We start from the raw sequence: 21,584 nt of genomic DNA, 5'->3' as shown, positions 1-21,584 counted from the left end.
CCTACTTCCATCCGCAAGTTGCTGGCAGACAATTTTACTTTATACTTGTTCTGCTAAATACATGTACTGGTATATGAAGAAGGACAAAGAGAGATTTCCAATCTACTGTATTATTATTGCAGTGTATCATGGTTGTATAAGTTCTTCAAGATTATAATTTTAAATGCTGATACCCTAAAAGTAAACATTTACAGTGTTGTATAGTGGGTTGGGCTCAATATAAAAAGAGCACCCTATTGAAGGAGCGTGGGGTCTGTGCAGTCTAATATGTAGTAGCAGATATAAAAATTATATTTTTTATACAGTGGCATCCTGGTACAGACATTCACTCTGCATGCAGTGTTCAAACCTGCATATTTTGTTGTAACCCAGTCCTCTGCCTGGCTCTCACTCTCTCTATTGTGTTTTTGTCACCATCTGTCCTATGTCAGAGAACACTGCCTGCTTCTATTCTCTTTTCCTGGCAGTGCATGGCCTGACCTCTGATCCCTGACCCCTGTAAGGCTTAGTGACCCTACCCTCACTATTACCAGCTGCCATCTATAGATAAAGAGCAGTTGTTGGCAGCTCTACTCAGCTTCATGTATTATAATGTATATTGGGTCCCACAACATCCTATTCCAACCAGTATTCCCCATTCACTCTGATAATTGGACTTTGAATACCCGTCGTCCTGTAAATGAAATAATCCTGAGTATAATAATCAAACTTCACCTACAAATAAAGCTGCAGCCATACATGTAGGTTTGGGGGGGGGGGGGGGGGGGGGGGGTGTCAGTGCCCCACAGGACAGATAGGAATAATAGGAGAAAAATGGAAATGAGACAGATATAAAATTGTGGCTAAATTTATGGCTGGAGCCTGTGTACTGTACATGCGCATGTAGACCTATCGGTAGTAAAGGGAGGTCATCATGCCATGGTTGAAATTTTGTCAGTTGAGCCCGAAGTTTGCATCAATCAAAAAACAATGTTACAGGTCAGAGCATGTATTGTTTGATCCTCAACAATATGTGACCTACCCTGCAGGGATGAAGTTACTTGTCAGATTTTCAAGGACTTAAACATACATGCACATAAGTGTTCTCATACTAATAGATACATACAGTGTGAATGTATGTTACGTGTACAGAATAGATTAGCCTGGCACGACAACACATGTAATACATTATGTTACTATGTGTGTACATGTAAATGCATGCAGATATATATGAATAATACTCATACATGTAGCTTATGTGTACATATCAAACTGGTGTATTATGTATATGTATGTGCGATGTAAAAAATACAGGTTTGCAAGCTTGTTCGTGGAACGGCAAGTTTTCTTAGTATACATATATGACCTGCTATACCTTAACTCTTCACATACCGTGACCCCTTCCTCTCCCATCCATCCTGATAGTGTTTAAATTCTCTTGCACCCACCCACCTCATCCCCGTCCTCTTTCAACCACCCACCCCACCCCCTTCCTGTTACACCCATCCACCCCATCCCCTTCCTCTTACACCAACCCACACTCTTCCTCTTACACCTGCTCAGTTGGTTAGCGCAGTAGCGCAGCGTAATGACCCAGGAGTCTCTCACCAATGCGGTCGCTGTGAGTTCAAGTCCAGCTCATGCTGGCTTCCTCTGCGGCCGTACGTGGGAAGGTCTGTTAGCAACCTGCGGATGTTTGTGGGTTCCCCCAGGCTCTACCCGGTTTCCACCCACCATAATGCTGGCCGCCATCGTATAAGTGAAATATTCTTGAGTACGGCGTAAACCACAAATCAAATAAATAAATAAACAAATACCTCTTACACCTATCCACCCCATCTCCTTTTTCTTCCACCCATCCACCTCATCCCCTTCCTCTTCTACCCACCCACCCCACCCCCTTTTTCTTCCAACCACCCACCCCAACCCCTTCCTCTTCTAACCACCCACCCCACCCCCTTCCTCATCCACCCATTTTATGTGGAGCTATTACAACGTGTACATATAGGACCACCATATACTCTACTTAGAAATCAAATTATGTAAAGTGTCACCATTGTGCCAATTACCAGACTTGTTCTAGAACCCCAACAACATTAAATCATGGACATATATACATAAAAGTGCATAATCAAGGACATTACAAATAATTCCTGACTGTATTTCTCCTACATGTAGCATTTTTCAAGGAACACATTTATTTTGATTCTGATTGATTCATCCACCTTACAGGATCACTTAAGAGTTTTGGGTGAAGTTGATTAATTTCTTATCAGGAAAGTTTATCAGGGGTATCATTTTAAGGCCTTTATGTACTTCTGAAAGCCCATTTTTACATACCACTTTTGGGTATAGTAAGGGCCTTAGATCTTTTTTGCAGAAGTGTAATATCCTGTTAGTAGAAAAACTCCCCCACCATATAAAAGATGGCTGTATTAAAACTAGAAAAACTATTGGTGGATGTGAGATTCATTCCTAGCTACATGTATAATTGTGGTTCGGGGTCTATATACTTCCTTGTTACACTTGTTCATTCTGCTGTCACTCACTACTATAATTTGCTGACTATCAGTATAAATAGATTGTTCTTCCGTATTTATTCAAGCTTAATGATGCCTAATTTCATCATGTCATAGACATATAACATCAACAACACGACAGTCTCTACATGTGAATACATTAATCATGCTCTGCTGCCCAGAAGTCATTTGGTCATTGATCAAAAATCTTTTACCCTATCATTTTTACCAGTGTTTTCTCAAATTAGTGTGTAATAAACATGGAAACACACAAAGAGCATAATCATTTTTTCTGCTAGTACCTGCGTGAATCAGAAGACATTAAAAGCAATGACATCACCTCCTTACAAAAAAAAGTGTGATGAAAAACTATTTTTGGGATTGAAGGTATTCTCATTGTGGAAGATATATATCTTTTTTTGAGGGGGGCGAGGGTTGCTTTCCCTGTTTCTTATTCCAATGATTCTTTTTAACATACGTAGTTTGTGTGAGAATACGGATAAATATAGATTCTTTACCAGCCTTTTTCAACTCTGACTTGTGTGGATTATATATTTAGGTCTGAGTTGCTCATAGACACACACCTACTGTGTACCTGTTTTTGCTCACTTTGGTGCACATTTTAGCCATCAGTACATCTTTAGCTGGTGTTCCGACTGGATTAACACAGACTGACTTAACGGGTTCGTATATACATTTGTACGTGTGTATCAACTACACAAGTTTACTTCTACCAACCTTTTAGGTTGTGGTGAAAGAAGTCTTTGAATAACTGACAGTGATAAGTTAAGTAAGTTGATATTTGTGCACATGATAGTTTGTACACTTGATAATTTGTACACTTGATAATTTACACAGAATTTCATTCTTTAAAGTGTCAGTCAGGCTGAGCATACATGTACATACCTTGTCTGAGTATGCTATACAGATACGTCTTTATCACCCAGTTCTGTTGAAGTTTTATGTACTGAGCTGTAAGATGTATAATCACATGGTGACAAGTCAGTGTAGATGTGTGCATACATAACACCTTCCAAAACATAAATGTATGTTTACAGATATGTAAATTAAAGACGTGTAAATTCTGTTAAAATGCTGATCCACAACACCGTTGCAGAGCAAATCTGCCTTCCAAGTTGTGATTTAAAGTGGTGGGTAGTGTATGAAATCTGTGAGCCACTGATTACATGTGGCGTATATGTAATATAAATATATAATATATAATGTACTTTGAATGAGGAAGGCACTCCCTCACATAGCTTACATGGAACAGTGGGTTCCCCCAAGCTCTGCCCGGTTTCCTCCCACTATGCCGCCTGCCATCGTATAAATATAAATATTCCTGAGTACAGCGTAAGCAGCAATCAAATAAATAAATAAATACATGGAAGAGTGACATAATAACACCTGTAAAGTATAAAGATTGTACAAAATTTGCATTAAGGTGCACTATTGGCTTTTCTAGGCCAGACAGACCATGTGATACGCAAATTCCAGTTTACAGTCTATGCACCAATATTACAAATCTTGCCTGATAATGCGTGAAAAGGCAATATAGCACCTACATGTAGCTCAAAATATGAAGGTTTTTCTTGACCAATATTTCTAAATGAATTTAGATGCGTGCAACAAATTGGCGAAAAAAAATTAGAGAACATGCACATTTGTGATCATGTTTATATTAATTGAAACATGTTTTAACAAGGCTTGTTAAAATGAGGGAGAGGTGTACCATGTGCGTACATGTATACATATATACATATATGTACACACGTGGTAAGAGTATACATGTATTGCCCATTGTGTCAGAACATGAATGTTAATATTGAACAGCAAGAAACATTGTAGAGAAGCTGGAGTGTCCATATAACATAATTTGACAGATTTTTATCTACAGATAGGTTACCAAATGTTCTGGCTTGTTTAAACAGTGATACCCAGTTCAGATTGTTGTATTATTGTATTTCACCTAAAATTTGGCCTGTAAAAATGCTCTTTCAGAAGCATTTAAATACCCTAAAATTCTACATTTGATGCCAAATCCTAAGTTTTTCGGATAAGAAATTTGTTCAGACTTCACAAAGAAGTCTTCAATGGTCGTATAAGGCAGATGAATCTGTCAGGATCAAGCCAAACATGTCACTTGTAAAATGCTAAACTTTAGATGAAATACAATATCCCTAAGGTTATCCTCATTGTTTTTGTGTCAGTCTCATTCTCTAGCTATTTCCCCCCTGTGCTCATCGTAGTCTCTCCTTGGCATTTCTATAGCCTCAGGCTATTTTCATCCATCACACAAAGTTTAAAAAAAAAAAAAAAAAACATGCATGGATTAGCATTATTAAAATTTACTTAATGCTAGATTAATATATGATGTTAGTTAAGTGTTCATATTTCTGATGGAAGTGAAAAGCTCAGTATTAGAGTTACTGAAAACAGAGAAGTTTTCACATATTGGTACTGTTAAATGACGGGATGTGTCAGACATGTACTGGTAATCAGAATTCTTCCTGTTTTTTTTGTTGTTTTTTTGTTTTTTTTTTCCCCGACAGATAAAGTTATGCCCTTATGTGTATAATTTGCATGTTAGTGTGTGTGAGTATTAGACTATCTAATGAACGAAATAGGTCACACCTTCTAACAGGCGGGTAAAGAAGTGCAGTGTTCTGCCTTCAACACTACTAATATCTATCCCCAAAATTAGCTAAACTAGATTAAATAACCTATAAGAAAAATCATACCTATTATCTGTGTTGCTCATTTTATGTGAATCTAAGTTGTTTTGAGGTTTGATTGGAAGGTGCATGTAACTTGATGTCCTACAGGAAAAATGTAAGTTTCAGCACCAAATGTAGTATTTTGAACAAGTATTTTAATGATATATTTGCTTCTAAAAAAGCACTTTTTTGGGGTGATACTTGTAAATTTATTTCATTGACGATAGGTAGCACATTTCATATAGCTCCTATTAATATTGGCATTAAATTCAAGAGGGAGATAAGAAAATCCTTTTTAAACTACAGGATGCATGCTAACAGGAAGTGGATGGTGAAAGCTGTAATGCAGATTTTACTGCTAGTTTACATGGGACAGCAGCATGGCATAGATTGTGTGTGTCACCAGTGTGCACTGTCAAATGACAGCAGTGACTGTCACCATTAAGGCTTAAATTACAGGAATTGGGATGTCTCTTTGAAAAACAAAAAACAGAATTTTGTGGAGCAAATGTTTATGTTTCTGGATGTGTAAATTTAGTAGTCATAGTTACTTTGGTCGGCCATGGCCTAGCGGTTAGGTGCAAGTGCAGCATGATTTGAATTATGCAGGAACCTCTTACCAGTGCTGTCGATACGAGTTCAAGTCTAGCTCATTATGGCGTCCTCTCTGTCTGTAAGTGCGAAGGTCTTTCAGCAACCTGCACATGGTCGTGGGTTTCCGAGCTCGATTTAATTGCTCCCACCATAATGCTAGTCACTGTCCTATTAGTGAAATACTCTCTTTAGCACTGAGTAAAACATCAATCAAATAAATAAGTAAATGATATTTGCCATATATGTAAGTGGTGTGACGGCAGTTGCCACAGTACTGTCTTTCAGCAAGACTTGATTAGAATTTATAACATAGACATTGTTTCATTAATGCGATGAAGTGTTTCCTCATACATTTAATTTATGGCGAAAGTAACTAAATTGTTTTAATCTATATTCTATGTACTATTTGAAAGTACATGTAATGTTATATGTATGTGGACTGAAAAGTATTATATGAGTGTTTGCTTTTGGTAACATACATGTACACATCTTGAAGACCACTGCTACAATTTACAGTAGAATATGACATTGTCTGCAGTGGTTGCCCTAATTGACCTCAAATTTCGCCCTCAAAGCTGTATTTTAAGAGGCAAATAAATGTCTCAAAACATCATTTTCAGTGCTGAAACTCAAAATTTTCCATTAGAATATTATCCCATGTTCCAAGCAAACTTCAATACTACCTTTCTAAAATCAATAGAACATTCAGAATCAGGAAAAATGGGCAAGTTAGTCATTGATGAAATTTATGGTCATTTAGGGTATTTGTCACCATCAAACACTATTTGTGCATTGTGCATTCATTTGCTCTGAAAGCGATTTAACAGATGGTTATTGTTGATGTGGTTTTAATATAGAATATCCTCCCACTTTGTCTGATACAGTCTATGCTTTGTGTACTCTTGCGTGTAAACAAGGTTTATTGTGTTTACACAGCAAAGTACATGGACATGTTATGTTCTGTTTATTTTTCATTTACTGGACAGCCTTCTTGATGTTCTTGTTCTTTCTAATTTCGCACTTCAAAGGCATTTAAATTAAGATATTTTTAAAAAAAAATAGATAAATGATTCCGTATGATGACACAGTGTAGATATCATTGTTGAAATTTTTGAATAGAATATACAATCTAACAAATATTTTACAGAAATTCCCTGAATTTGTATATTGCTGTAATAATGGAGATATTGTTTTATAATATATGACCCTGTGAAGCTGTGGTCAATTTAGGGCTTTGCTACCCTGACTTCACATCACTATGGTGACACATGCCTGACAATGGCTGTGACATCACATATCGTCTACAGTAAACTTCAGAATTCTGCAAAATCCCAGCTACATTCCTCTGGCAGATATTTTTAGCAGCGTTGTTGGTTTGCCAACACAACTCTCCAGATGAAGCCAGGAGCTGGGTAATGACAAAGCCGAAAAGGCAGTTGTGAATGTTATACCTTATTGTTTTAGCGTTTAACTCCGTTAGGGTTCTGACAAATCGCCAGGTTGACTTGTCTCCAATTCATGTCAGGTTAACCCTACCTGTTCCCTGCTAAAGCTTCCCTGTGTAAAGAATCAGAATTTTCCAGCTGACTTCAAATTCTTCACCTTGCCTTTGACAGTTAGTAAGCTGATAATAAATAATTGCTGATATGACCATGCCCACCACATGAGTTTCCATACAAACTTGACTTCAGACATGTATTCCTTTAAAAGATAGCATCAACAAATGTCAAGTTTTCTGATTTGGTGATGTAATATTTTGACAGTTATTAATTATTTTGATTGACAGGCACAGTTGGTCAAATCATTGATTTTATAGTAGAGTTTAATTCAGTGAGAAACTTAAATATATTCATGAATTATACATTTATGGAGGGTATTCTTTGATGAGATTTGATATCCCAAACCATAGCCTTCCTGCATCTTACTGACATGTGCAGGTACATTTTTATGTGTGAAACAGGTACATTTATATAGGTAATGTTTCCGACATTCATGAAAAATTAATGGTGTTGATCCTGAAAAGCAACCTGTCTGCTTTGGCTGATATATTTTGTCACTCTGTAACCAAATACAGTTTAACCTATATACCCAGCAGCTGCTGGGTTAAACTGTCTTGAGATTTTTAAAAGAGTGTGCATGCATGAAGTGTTGATAGTGGCCACTGTCTGGGTACTTGGTGTATTATACAGTAATCACTGGATAGAAATAACATGGCTAGGCCGTGGAAATTCTCCAAGCTCTTACATCCAGGAGAATGACTTGAGTGTATCTTTGTGTGGGAGAGAGATGGAGTTTCTGTGTAAACAGCTCCCACTACAATCTTATCCTGGATAGAACACTAGATGCCTTGTTACAATTCCAGTGTCTGGTGGAGCGGGCATAAAATTTCATCAAGGTTTAAGTGCTTATATGTACTTTTTGTCCAGACACATACATCGGTGTCAAGTATCAAAACTTCAGTCACATTTTCCCATGTTCTTTACTTTGGAATTCTCAGAGCTTCCTGGTATAAACTGGAAACTAGACAGAAAAACAGTGTTCATTTTGGTGAACTGCTACAAATTGTGCACAAGCTACATGTATAGCTACTGAGAATATCTACATTCTTTTCATGTTAATTAATTCTCATTTAAAAATAAAATATTAGCGGTTAATTTTTCGTTACATTTACCTATCCAGTATATATTTAGCATAAACAAATATACACGGGTGCCTTATAATATATGATAAAATGAACGATATACATAATACAACTTCACATGTTACATGCATCGTAAGTATGAAATCGGTGGATCTAAAGAGCTTAAAAGCCTGATTTTGTAGCAAATTAAAATGTGCTCTTTGGTGCACAATGTACCCCCGCCCTGAGTTCACAGGAAAAAAAGGGACAAAAGCATGACAGATTCCCTCTGGGTGCAAGTATATAACCCCCTAACAACACAGTTAGAGTTAAGTGTGAAGTTTAACTTAAGCCTTGGATGACTCATAGATCACATATGTGGCCAGCACATTGTAGCTGTGGCCTACTTTTCTGCTTTGAAACCACTAGATTTAAAGGGAATGTGATACAGACTTTTAGTGGGGCAGTACATGTAGTGGGTAAGTTCACCGACCTGCAAGCCAGCTAATGTTGTGAGCTTTGTGTGTGTTCAGTTGATTTGTTCATCGTTGACCACACCCTGTGTCTGATGTAAAGTGGATGCATATGAATGACTTCATGCACAGTATTATAAACGTGCAGTGGGTATGTTTGGAAAGCTGTTTATATTGAATTTAAGCACGTGTACATGTACGTGTATAAGGCTTTTCCCCCCTAGAGGGATATCTTGTTTACGTGTACTTCCTATAGTCATAACACTCAGCCTTTCATTGATATAGGTTGTATACCACATGGTGCCCAGTATGATATATTGTGTACTGATGTACTACCACATATATATTCTGACCAGTGGTCAGTGTTGTTCAGTCGTTAGTGCTATGTTGTTGGGATACTCTGGGATACAGTGTGACATATACTATATCATACCATATCTGAACAGTAGAAATGCTCCATGTCTTGTGTAGTCAAAAACGATTCATTTATTGTAAGTTGTAAGACAGGGAGTGACCAGGACTCAGCGGTCCTTATCGGTCATCTCTCCAAATCCAAATCTTAATTGTCTTTACTTGGTCCCTTCAATATAGATGACATTCGGTGGTAAATTTATATCAATTTAATTTTAAATTGGTCAGGAGTATAGTAATATGGGCCAAGTGTATATAACAATTTTGTGATTGATCATAATAAATGTGATCGAAGAACTACAGTACATGTAAATGTATGTTCTGTAATACAGTAATTTGTGATGTATCCTAAATTGTTAAGACCCACTTTGAAAAGAGAAGCTGAGACAGCATTGCTTGTAAGCCTCCTCTCCTAGGAAGCGGGTTGTTCGGCCAATATTAAAAGTGAAGCAGTGAAATAGACGTACTAGTAACAAACTGTTTGAAGTTCATCCAATTTCGTGGTATTGATTGAGAAATTCAGAACATGCATGGTAATTTAGTTAATTTTGTGACCAAGTAACGAAACACCCACACTACGCAGATTGAAAGATTATATATGGATTCAGATGTATTGATCTTCATATTGCATGTAAATTGTCAAATTGCTGGTTTCATGTGTCTATAGCTTTGCTGTGTGATGGTCCTATATTTTCATTATATGTACAGTTTTTAAACCCAGCTTCATGTTTTCCGTTTTCTTGAAATTTTCTCCATGACTAATTTAGCATTTTGCCAGACCTTGAGACTCTGTTGATCTTAAAAATTTGTTTGAAGTTTGCGTGGTAGTATCCATCTTGAAAGTTATAAGTTTCAGCACCAAAATTTTAAATTAATATTTTATTACCTTCATTTGATTCTAATATGCACTTTTTGGGCAAGTGTTTTAGTGAAATGCAGTACATTGCATTTGACTGTTAGACCTTACTTTAGGGACTGATCTCCCACTCTCATGAAAACGGATAATTGTTGGTGTCGCATATTTTAACTCCAGTATTCTGGATAATTGGGACTATTTTCAGCATAGTATCAGTGCTGAGGAAATATGTCCTATGTCAAATAAGGAAATCCTGATAAAGACAAAGGTATTTTTATTCACTTACACACACGTAAAATTTAACAGTGGCCAAGTTTGGAGTATGTACATTTAGCACCCATATATGGTTATGATATGGTGGAAACACATTGTTCATGATTAGCTCATGATTGACCCTTATTTCCCAGTATTTAGCTGGATGATTTCAGATTTCGAACGGGGAAAGGATAGGCATGTTTTAGTTATCCTTGTTTCAGGTGGAAGATACATACATGTATTTGAAAGTTTATAGTCACATTTGAGAAAAATAGTTGATTAAAATATGTATTGCTTTATAGCCTTTCTTTAAATTTTGGTAGAAGAAATGAATTGCTTAAGATATAAAGTAATGCACTGTAAAATATCCACCAAAGTGATAACCACTACATTTGACTTTACAATGACTTGACTGTGTGGTACGGGTAGCATATGTGCAATGTACATCAGCCTGCTTTGAAGACAACTTATTTTTTGCTACACCAGATGCTCTTGACTCGAAAGCTGCGTGATTACACTCCCGATACAAAATGTTCATTATTCATGTATCTGAGAACTTGATTCTGTGTCATGTTATATCATTGGTGACTTTGGCTTATCTTAACAGATGTTTGACTTTTTTGTGTTGTATCATTTTTGACTTTGGTTTAACTTTGTAGATATTTGACCTTTGATTGACATCAATCTCACAAAGTTTTCAACAATGGCCGACGGTGACAAGAAAGCTCCATTCATTGCTGACATCACCAGACAGACCCAAACAAAATGAGGCATGTGGAGACTCAGGAGAAAAACCCATTGCCTGACAAAGAAAGTGAGTTTTGTTTTGTCAGTAGCGATTTACAATTAGTGTGTATATGTACAATGGAATCGACATAGGCAAGTGCAACAAAACTTTATTAATTTTTTTTTTTTGTTTGATAAGTTATGTTGCCTTGGACGTTATACCGTAAAGGAGCATTATTTATAAGAAATTGTGTAAAGTCATTAATAAAGCTTTGTACAAGTAACAAGCCTTATTTTTTTTTACGAGATTGAATGTTCACAGAATTATTTTTACAAGGGTGTCCATGTCCGAGGAAGTTAGCACACAAGCACATCCCAATGACCCAGGAGCTTCTCACTAATGTCGTAGCTGTAAGCACAGGTCCGGTTCAGGCTGGCTTCCTCTCCTGCCATTAGTAGGAAGGTCTTGAAGCAACCTGCAGATGGTCGTGGGTTTTCCCCAGGCTCTGCCCGGTTTCCTCCCACCATAATGCTGGTGGCCGTCGCATAAGTGAAATATTCTTCAGTACAGTGTAAAAACACCAGTCAAATTAATAATTAAATCAATTTTCACAAGAGCAGTGGCAGGTTACACAAAGCAGATTGCAGCCTAGCTGCCACTTGTCATTTATTAGCTCAAAATGCAACTTATTGTTGCTTCATCCATGTGTGGTTTCGAGTAATGAGGAACTTGTTCTGTAATTTGTTTCCAGTCTCTAAAATTGTGCAATACCATTCCTGAACCACCACTGTGATGGACTGATTATTTCTGGAACGGTACACCATTGGCGCCAGAGTATGAAGGAAACAATGCTTGAAGTACTCTTAAAGATCTCTTAAAGAGTAGACCTTAGGGGACAGGCAATCAAAGTTTGAAAACCGTACAACTCTAAACACTGTCTTGTGACATTGCACATTTTTATGACACTGGCCATGAAACAGCATCGACACCAGTGTTCTTTTACTACACATACAATCGTTACTGGTGTATTGACTTCCTTCTTTCAGTTGTTCTATTTGATTTTGCTTGTTTTTCTTCCATCCGATCCTACTTTTTTCAGTTGTTTCCCATTCCTTCATTTCGATTTTTTCACTTTTGTGTTTTGTTGTGTTTATTCTTTTCTATTCTTTTCTGTGCATTTCTTTTGTTTTATTTGTTCACTACGATTTTAGCCATCAGGGTTGAAAAGACTGAACAAGAATTGAGAGCAAACATCAACAAGTTCAACAGGAACAGTTTAAAACATACAGAAACACAAGAGAAAAATCCTTTACCCGATTCTTCAGGTTTGTAAACCAGTCGGGTAGATATACAGAAAATCCTGCTTCAGAACATCAAATTATCCATCAGATAATTGAAATTTCATTGACTTATAGTGAAACTAGAATGCTTTAATCCTCTATACAGCTTTTATTTGCTGAGAACTGCTTTAATCACTCAAACAGCTCTTTCATTTGCTGAGAACTGCTTTAAATCGCTCAAACAGTTCAGATTGGCTGAGAAGTGCTTTAAATCGCTCAAACAGTTCAGATTTGCTAAGAATAGTTTTAATCCCCATACAGCTTTGATTTGCTGAAATTAAAACTACTTTGCCAAATAACATAGTGCATGCAGAACCTCTTGATAAAAGCTCATAGGTTGTAATGTGTGATAATATTGAGCAAGTTTCCTTAAATAGGGAAACCTAACCATTGAACTATCTTGTTGTTTGCAAACAAAGGATTAGCAACATTATATCTAAATTCTTTGTAAGAACAGCTAACGTATTCGCTGTTTTTTGTCATACGTTATAAATGCTTCCCAAAAATAATTTATGTGTATCCTTCTTTCTTAGTCAAAGACAGCTAGCACTGAAACTTTTTGTTTAATCTGTGTCTATGTGTGATTTTGTCCACTGTCAAGACATAAAACAAGCGTTTTCATTTCCAGCTGTCCAGCAGGAGAAAAAGGTTCAAGCATATCTTAACAGTATCAGTCAGTTTAATACAGGCGGCTTGAAAAAAGTGGAAACTGTAGAGAAATCAGTAATACCCGATTCCGAGAGTAAGAGAAGTCCTAGTAGCCACTGCTGCTTGTTGTAGAGCACCCAAAATAGTCCAAAGCTTCCCTTTATAGACTCCTGTATGATTAAATATTAGCTGAGTACATGTGTTTGTACTTGTATTAGGCTCTTTGGCTTATATGTCAGATGTTATATCTCTTTACACTTTTGTGAATCTACTAGAACACCTGTTTTGTATTCTGCCATGATGCGGATGGCCTATACATAGGTATTCCAGCAGCAGTACAATATCACATGTACCACACCTGAATGGCTATTTCCTGACTCATAGCCCTCCCAGTGTCTTGTTATTAATACATACACAATAGTAATAAACCTCCTGTTCTCTCTATCTGACACACATTGTTGATTAATGCATGGTCTGCTTCCGCAGTGTGTCCGGTAATCGCTCAGACATTCGCTGTGAGCAAATCCGAACTATCGATTTCCCAATATATCGGGGCCACAATTTCATGTTGTCTGTTTCGTGTAAATGTATCATCATCGCTCTGTAATTATTATTTTCTCACAAAGCTGACAGATCAGTCAACTAATGAAGGCTATCCCAAAGTGCCTATGTGTTACAGCTATCAAGTAAATGGGTGCAGTGCCTCGTCCTTTGAGTTATGTTGATTGCCCAGACTAAACTTGTCAGTGGTTTATAATATAAAATATTATATTAAAATATATCTCTCTTATGGTACTAAATGAAGTTGCAAGGGCAAAATATCATAATGTAATGTGTTCTACGTAACAGGAAACAGATTTCTGCTTTGCATTTAGAGGAAAAGCAATCAAACAATTCAGACTGTGATGATTTTTTTTTTTTTAACAAAATTTATGGCAGTATTTTTTCTTTCCCTCCAAGTGTCTGATTTGTGATAAAAAAAGATATTACCGAAAGTTATATGGTAGGTCATTGTAGAGAAAACTTGTGCAGACTTTTCAGTAGCACTTGTGATCTTGTGTCATGAAACTTTAAGCAAGGACCACTGATGGAAGTACAAAGCAAGATCTACTGATAGAAATCTAAATCAGGGCCCACACGTGGAACTTTAAGCAAGATCTTATGATGTAAAACATGGCCCACTGATGGAGTTTAAAGCAGGGCCAACTGATAGATTGTTACGCAGTGCCCACTGATGAAGGTTAAAACAGGGCCCAAGGAACTTCAGGCACCTGGGGCTCATTGAACGTTCAGCAGGGCCAATTGATGGAACTTGGGACAGGGCCTACTGATGGAAGTTTAAGCAGGATTAATTGATTTAGTGTCAGAAAATTGATTACAGTATTTCACCTGAAGTTTGGTGTGCAAAAATGGACTTTCAGAAGCCTTAAAATTGAACCTTCTGGATGAACCCACCAGTCAAGGAAAACGTTTCACTTGAAAAATGCTAAACTTAAGGTGAAGCACTGTTCTTCTGCTTTACATTAAATTGAAACATGCATGGAAACCTTATTGGTTTACATGTACTTGCGCATGTGCTGAATGATGATTCTTTTAGAACAATATATTTTCTGACAAATATTAACTCTATTACAGTGCCCCAATCTCCAGTCTACAGCATGCTTCTTCTATTGCATACTTTTATGTACATATCATCATTCTGTTACATATATATATATATATATATATATATATATATATATATCTATATCTGTTTCATTCTGATATACATATACATCTGTGCGTGATATATCAGGTCTAGAGCGTAAAGGTAGGTACATGTAAGTCAGGATGAGTAGCAATTATATGTACATGTACATCGCTTCTTTTCAGTCATAGAAGATGAGAAAAAACACCTCTCCCTTCTGAGTAGCATAAGCCAGTTTGACAAAGCTGGTCTGAAACCAACAGAGACCCAGGAAAAGTCTGTACTGCCCTCAGCAGAGAGTAGGTCGGATGTAAAGCATGGTGGCTGAGATGGACTGATTTTCTGCAGGTTGATAATTTGTACATGCACTGTTTGGCTTTGGTTGCATGAGTTGACATTTTTATCTGTAAAGCCACTTTCTATAAATGCTAATTTTGAATTTATAAGGCAATCGTGGTATCTGTAGGAAGGACTAACCTGTCTGTGTGTCCTTGGTTGCCACAATGAAACTTTGTGATGTTGACATTAAACATGTGATGATCTGTGGGCTTGTTTGAAGGCGTTGACAGTACTATAGCTACATGTACATCAGTTTTATCAGTTTGTCATGAGAACGTTGACAGCTTGCTGACAGGATTTGGAGATTAACAGACTGATGACTCTGTATTGTTTGGTTGAAACATGAAGCTTTCCTGCACATTCGCTCAAATTTCAGGTTGTTTTGCATATCATTGAATGAATAAATTTACCATAAATTTTTGTTCAGTTCAGGAAGAAAAGAAGTTAAAATTTTTACTGTTATGCTTTGTTATATTGTTATCAGTAGTAAAACATGGCTAACATTTTCTGTGTGTGTGTGAATTTTTTTTACATGCGTTTTCTTTACTTACCTAACAAATATAACTTGTAAAAGTCCAGTGATGAGAAAATGACTTCATTTTCTTTGTACTGACTCATTCATATATTTAAACAATTTTTCTACTTCTTTGCACTGGGTTATTCTTAGTATTACAAGTTTCATGCTTATACTGTCGTGATTATGGTTGTTAAGTACTATATTATGGATATCAGAAAATGTTCTAGACTGAAACCTTTACTGGGATACATCATTGAGAAGAAATTGTAAGTCTGGTTTTATAAGTATATTTGGTGTCCCTATAATTTATGATTGTAGTGATTTAAGTTGAAATAAACTGTCCTGTTTGTATTGCTTTAGCAATTCAAGGGGAGAAGACTGAGCAGGAGTTGAAGGAAGGAATCAGCAACTTTGATAAGAAAGCCCTTAAGCCTGCTGAGACTGTGGAAAAGAATGTGATGCCTAGCCCAGAAGGTGAGTTTGTGGCCATCGGGATACTAGAATAGTGAGCAGTCACAAGGTAGATGATCGAGGCTGGAAGTCTGTCTTATCAAAAGGACTGTCTGATCTCAAGGCTGGAAGTCTGTCTAATCAAAGAAACTGTCTGGTCTAAAGTCTGGGTAGGTTCATTGCTCACACCTTACAGAGCTGTCTGGTCTCTTGGATGGAAGTCTGTCACTTGCTCATCATACCTTACAGAACTGTCTGGTTTCAAGGCTCGTAGTCTGTCCTTTGGTCATACCGTACAGAACTATCTTGTCTCTAGGCTGGAAGTCTGTCCCTTGCTCAGACCTTACAGAACTGTCTCGTCTAAAGGTTGGAAGTCTATTCCTTGCTTACACCTTACAGAACTGTTTCGTCTGAAGGCTGGAAGTCTGTCTCTTTCTCACACGTAACAGAACTGTCTCATATCAAGGCGGTTTGTCCCTTAATCACACCTTACAGAGCTGTCTGGTCTCTTGGATGGAAGTCTGTCACTTGCTCATCATACCTTACAGAACTGTCTGGTTTCAAGGCTCGTAGTCTGTCCTCTGGTCATACCGTACAGAACTATCTTGTCTCTAGGCTGGAAGTCTGTCCCTTGCTCACACCTTAAAGAACTGTCTTGTCTCAAGGCTGGAAGCCTGTCCGTTGGTGATATCTTACAGAACTGTCTGGCCTCAAGGCTGGAAGTCTTTTCCTTGATCACACCTTACAGAACTGTGTGGTCTCAAGGCTGGATGTCTGTCCCTTGCCCATACCTTACGGAACTGTCTGGTCTCCGTTGGAAGTTTGTCCCATGTTCAGTCAGAAAAATGTAATAATTAAGTAAAGGTGTTTTTGGGTTCAGTTTCCACTAATGCTAATTCATTCCTTTTTTTTTTAATTTTCTTTTAATTTCTTTAAAATACAACGTGAATTGTTGTCATTGTAAGTTTAACTTTTGCTCTAGTTTAAATTGGATTTCTCTCTGCAGCCATCCAGGTTGAAAAGACAGAACAAGAATTGAGGACCAACATCAGCGAGTTCAACAGGGACAATTTAAAGCACACGGAAACACAAGAGAAAAATCCTTTACCGTCTCCAACAGGTACTTGTAATCACAGCCTTGTATTAAGTGAGATGTGATTTTGTCATGGTAGTTGTAGGTAGATAGAGGAAACAAGCTATCATATCATGCTTGTGATCCTATTCAAACATTTTCAAAACATACATCAACTTAATTACAGTTTATGTGTGCAGGTATATATCCTTGGGTTTTAATGACGTACTTTTTTTCAGTCATATGACAACGAGTACATATACATGCACTGTGTCATCTTGTGTCAGTTAGAGTCCATCCCGCCAATGTGCTGAGCCCCTGAAGTATCATGTTAAAGACACCAGATATGACACCCAATCTAGTCACATTACACTGAAACCAGGCCAACCAGTCCTGTTTCCGTGCTCTAACCTGTCAGTGCTTAGGGGCAAGCCAGTCATCAACAAATACCATTTGTAGAAGTTCTGGGCCTCCCTGACTTCGAGGTGTGTGCTCTAACCATTAGGCCACTGAAGCCACTCGGATAGATATATACATGCACTGTCCCCTCTTAATTATTTCAAAAAATCTTTTATAGTACTTGCGGCAAACGAGGCAAGGTATGTACAAATATATTATGTGGATGGTCGTGGGTTTCACTAGAGGTTCTGCCCAGTTTCCTCACACCATAATGTTGGCCACCATCATATAAGCGAAATTTTTTTGAGTACAGCATAAAATATCAACCAAATAAATAATGAATACAAATGTATTAAAGCTTATATTCACATCTTTCAAGATTGTATGACTTTTTAAATCATCTTAAGTGAAACGGAATATAACAGAATTCCATACTTTATAACTACATGTGTTAACCTGAAATATTTAAATCATCCAGGGTAAAAGTTATTGTGAAAGAACTTTATGTTTTCACTTAGATGTGGATATGGAGAAGAAAGAAAAGGAGTTTCAGGGAGCAATCAGCGGGTTTGACAAAGGCAAACTCAAACACACTGATGTGAAAGAAAAGAATGTTTTGCCAGACAAAGCTGGTGAGTTGTATTCTTCTTACAAATCCCCCTGCTCTCACTGCTGACTAGGCCTTGCAGGGGATCAACAGTCTACAAAACTTTTGTGATCGTTTGCACAGACTTTTCACATCTGCACTTCGCATGTTTGAAAGTTTATCAGTGACTTATCAGTGGTTAATCTCACACTCCAGTTTCATCTACCCACAATACTGATTGCCATATGATGTGGGTGAAATGTTCTTTAGCATGGCATTAATAGCTATCCAATAAATGAATAAATACAGAAAATCACATGGGGTTTACACGGAAGTGGCCAACTATAAATCATACTTTTAGCTGAAAAATAGTGCAGATTATCAGAACTATGTGCACGGCGTACCTATGGCACACTAAAGCATATTTTTGTACATTTTGCATGCACATGTATGACAGTGTAACATTTCTTCACTTTTGTGTGGACTGTAGAGCAATTGGATCTGAGAGAATTGTTATCAGGAACTGTGAAGATTATTACATGGAGAAAAGAAGAGCTGAGCATGTTTTACGTTCTAATTGTGAAACTTTCCGCCTGTAGGACCTGGAAGGCAGAATGGCTTACAGCTACATGTACTTGTATATAGAGACCAGTTTTCTATGCTATAATCCTAGATGTTATCTGTAAATGAGAAAAGTGCAGTCGTCTTTATGTACAGTTTACAACAATTAAGAATACATCCTGAAATAAGCACTTCTTTTATTTGATTTAGGGGGTAGGTGTACAGTATGTCATGGTGCATTTAAATGCCCCTGCCAGTTTGTAATATTCCAGACACTACACTTATTCTCGACAACAGAGTACTGATCGCATTGGCAGGGTTATTTCTTATATTTGTATAATTCATAGGCATGTTTTGAATCTTCTCATTTCAGCAATTGAAGCTGAGAAAAAGGGAGCCTTGGCCTAAAAGGTCAGAGTTCATCATGTTGCTGCGGTATCCACTGAGGTAATGATTGTTGATGACCTTTGACATCTGATGACCAGCCGGTGACCTTGACCTCGACCTCTGATGATTCTGTCTTGTGATTTGTCTCAAGTCTTCGGACATTGTGATATCATCAACTGTCTTGGCAAGAAAATCTCTGTGGTTTTCACCTAACCAAAGTTCAGATCACTGATTGCTGATCTTATTTTAATGTGCACTATCGTTTAACTCTGTTAAGAAATTTGTTCAGTATTTTTGTACTCTAGTTTTACGAAAGCATCAAGTAAAACATTTATTGTTTTATAAATTTGTGATACTCTCAGTGTGGCGCAAACAGTAGGTATGACCTATAGTTACTATTTTGGACATTCTTTCGAAGATATTTGGGAAACATTTAAAACTTTGCTCAAAGAAAATTTTGGAATAAAACAATGATAATCTTAGTTGTGTCTGTCTGAAATGAGGACCATATTGCCGAAACATACCAAACAAAAAGAAAACAAGATAGTTCTTCTAAACCCTGGTCTGTCAAACAGATGATTCTCTTAGGTCCCAACACTTGGTACCAGTAACGTTGTAAATTTTCAACGATTTAGACTTGCGTTATTCCGTTTATTAACAAACTAAACATCGCTTTTCACTTATGCATATGTTACATGTAACTCATTATGTCTTCGTATTTTTTTCTCTCTTATTTTGTTGGCTATTGCGTTATTAGTCTCACTACATTTATTTTATAGACATTTCTGTTTTTAATATTCTTCAGAGTCTTTTTTTTAACTCACTGTTGTCCACAATCAAAGTTCAAATGGCTATGAGATTGAAAATTGCATTTCACCATTGTAGCATACGGCAGATTTTGATGGTTGTTCTGTGTAATCACAGTGGTAGTATACAAGGTTCTCAAGTATAAGTACTGCAACTGTACATTCGACACAGAAATCATTGTATCAGTATGTGCTTTGTCAATGCATAACTTGCAGCAAATTCCACACTTGCTGGGAAAAAAAATCCTAGTGACCATTTGATTTGGTTGGCCTCTGAGTTTGTTTTATAGGAGTTTGCTTGTACTGTTAATCTTGAGTAGAGTATTTCAAGTACAGACCTGTTGTTCACAGTATTGTGAAGTGTATGCATGAAATCTAAAATCATCTAAAAAGTTAAAGGTACTAGGTAAAAAACAAAAGCTTGGAGTTCATTAGTTTTGAAGAAGAATTTTATATCTTGTTTTTAGATAGCTATTAGTCTTTAAATGAACTGATCAGTCTTGGTAATCTTATTAGACGGATTTATATGGGATTAGAAGTTATATATTTCCCAAATATATCTTGTTAGTCAGTGTGGACTAAGTTCTCTAATAGGTAAAACAAATTGGTGCATTTTAACTTTGTGTTTCTATGTAAAGTCGTGCTGACTTTCTCAGTTGCCAGGTGTAAAATTTTCAGGTTGTTTTTCATTTTCACGTCTCATATTTGGATTTCAAAATTTGCATGCCAAATGCGTATATATAACTGTTTGTAGCAAAAGGTTGTCTGATGTTAAATGCCTAAATGTGTAACTTTGCTATGGTTGACTCAGACATTGTTTCCAGTTTTAGAATCTGCCCTATTAAACTCTCTTTAGTTGAACGATCATGGTTGATGTGAAAAATTAAGAATTTGTCCAACTGGCTGAAAATGTTGCCAAAGTGTAAAAAATGAGAGAAAGTGAGATAAAAACTAATAGAGAATAAAGATATGATCAGAACAATTTTGATTGTGCTAGTTTCAGTCTGCCTCTTGAAGAACATGGATCCGTGATACTTAAGTGTTTGACATTCATTCTGTCTGACCTAATTTATCTTTTTATTTGATTGATGATTTATACTGTTTTCAAGAATATTTATCTTATTCTAGGACTGATATTGCCATTGCAAATTGTATGATACAGCTTTTCACACTGGTCTCTCTTGCCGTTTATTATGGCTGACAGGAAATCTCAGGGAGATTGAAATTTTTCGTGATTTTTCTTTGTTGCCTATCCGTGTTACATTAGTCCCTGTCTTATTCGACAATGACTAACATTATGGTGGAAGGAAACCATGTATGGCTTAAGGTGGGTGATCGTGAATGATTTTGGTTTAATCTTTTAGTGGTGTGACCCTAGAGTCAAGAGAGCAAATGTGGTGGTTACGAAACTGAGGGACTTCTCCGAATAGAGCAATTGGCATTAAAACTTCAAAGTCTTGTCAGGCTCTCTAGTTTTCTTCAACCATGAACTTGAAGGCCGTCCATATAAGTGAAATTGTCCTCAAGACAAAATTAGACATCAGTCTAGTATTAATAAATATAAATGAAAGTCTTTAAAGTGTTGTCCTTTTACCAATCAAGGGATGTGTTGGTTTGTTTCCTTGGGGTTTGGACATGACA

At 36.9% G+C, this 21,584-nt stretch overlaps 1 protein-coding gene across 6 annotated transcripts in view; it reads left to right on the top strand.

Annotated features, from left to right (window-relative positions):
* LOC135472271 (thymosin beta-like) overlaps positions 1-20,925 on the top strand; it is a 32,307-nt gene extending 11,382 nt beyond the window's left edge. For 2 of the 6 annotated variants that reach the window (XM_064751699.1, XM_064751702.1), the window contains exons 2-7: positions 11,084-11,238; positions 12,363-12,476; positions 16,043-16,156; positions 17,139-17,252; positions 18,122-18,235; positions 19,124-20,925. In XM_064751699.1, coding sequence (XP_064607769.1) covers positions 11,190-11,238; positions 12,363-12,476; positions 16,043-16,156; positions 17,139-17,252; positions 18,122-18,235; positions 19,124-19,158 — 540 coding nt within the window. In that variant the 5' untranslated portion in view covers positions 11,084-11,189 and the 3' untranslated portion in view covers positions 19,159-20,925. Of the gene's footprint in view, positions 1-3,037; positions 3,182-8,935; positions 9,054-11,083; positions 11,239-12,362; positions 12,477-15,011; positions 15,126-16,042; positions 16,157-17,138; positions 17,253-18,121; positions 18,236-19,123 lie in introns of those variants that run through there. The other 4 variants (XM_064751700.1, XM_064751701.1, XM_064751703.1 and 1 more) reach the window with 4 other exon arrangements.
* Positions 20,926-21,584: the final 659 nt, after the last annotated feature.

The sequence above is a fragment of the Liolophura sinensis genome, chromosome 8, assembly GCF_032854445.1.
Source record: "Liolophura sinensis isolate JHLJ2023 chromosome 8, CUHK_Ljap_v2, whole genome shotgun sequence".
In the NCBI taxonomy this organism is placed as follows: Eukaryota; Metazoa; Mollusca; class Polyplacophora; order Chitonida; family Chitonidae; genus Liolophura; species Liolophura sinensis.
This window is presented reverse-complemented; position numbering and strand designations above follow the sequence as displayed.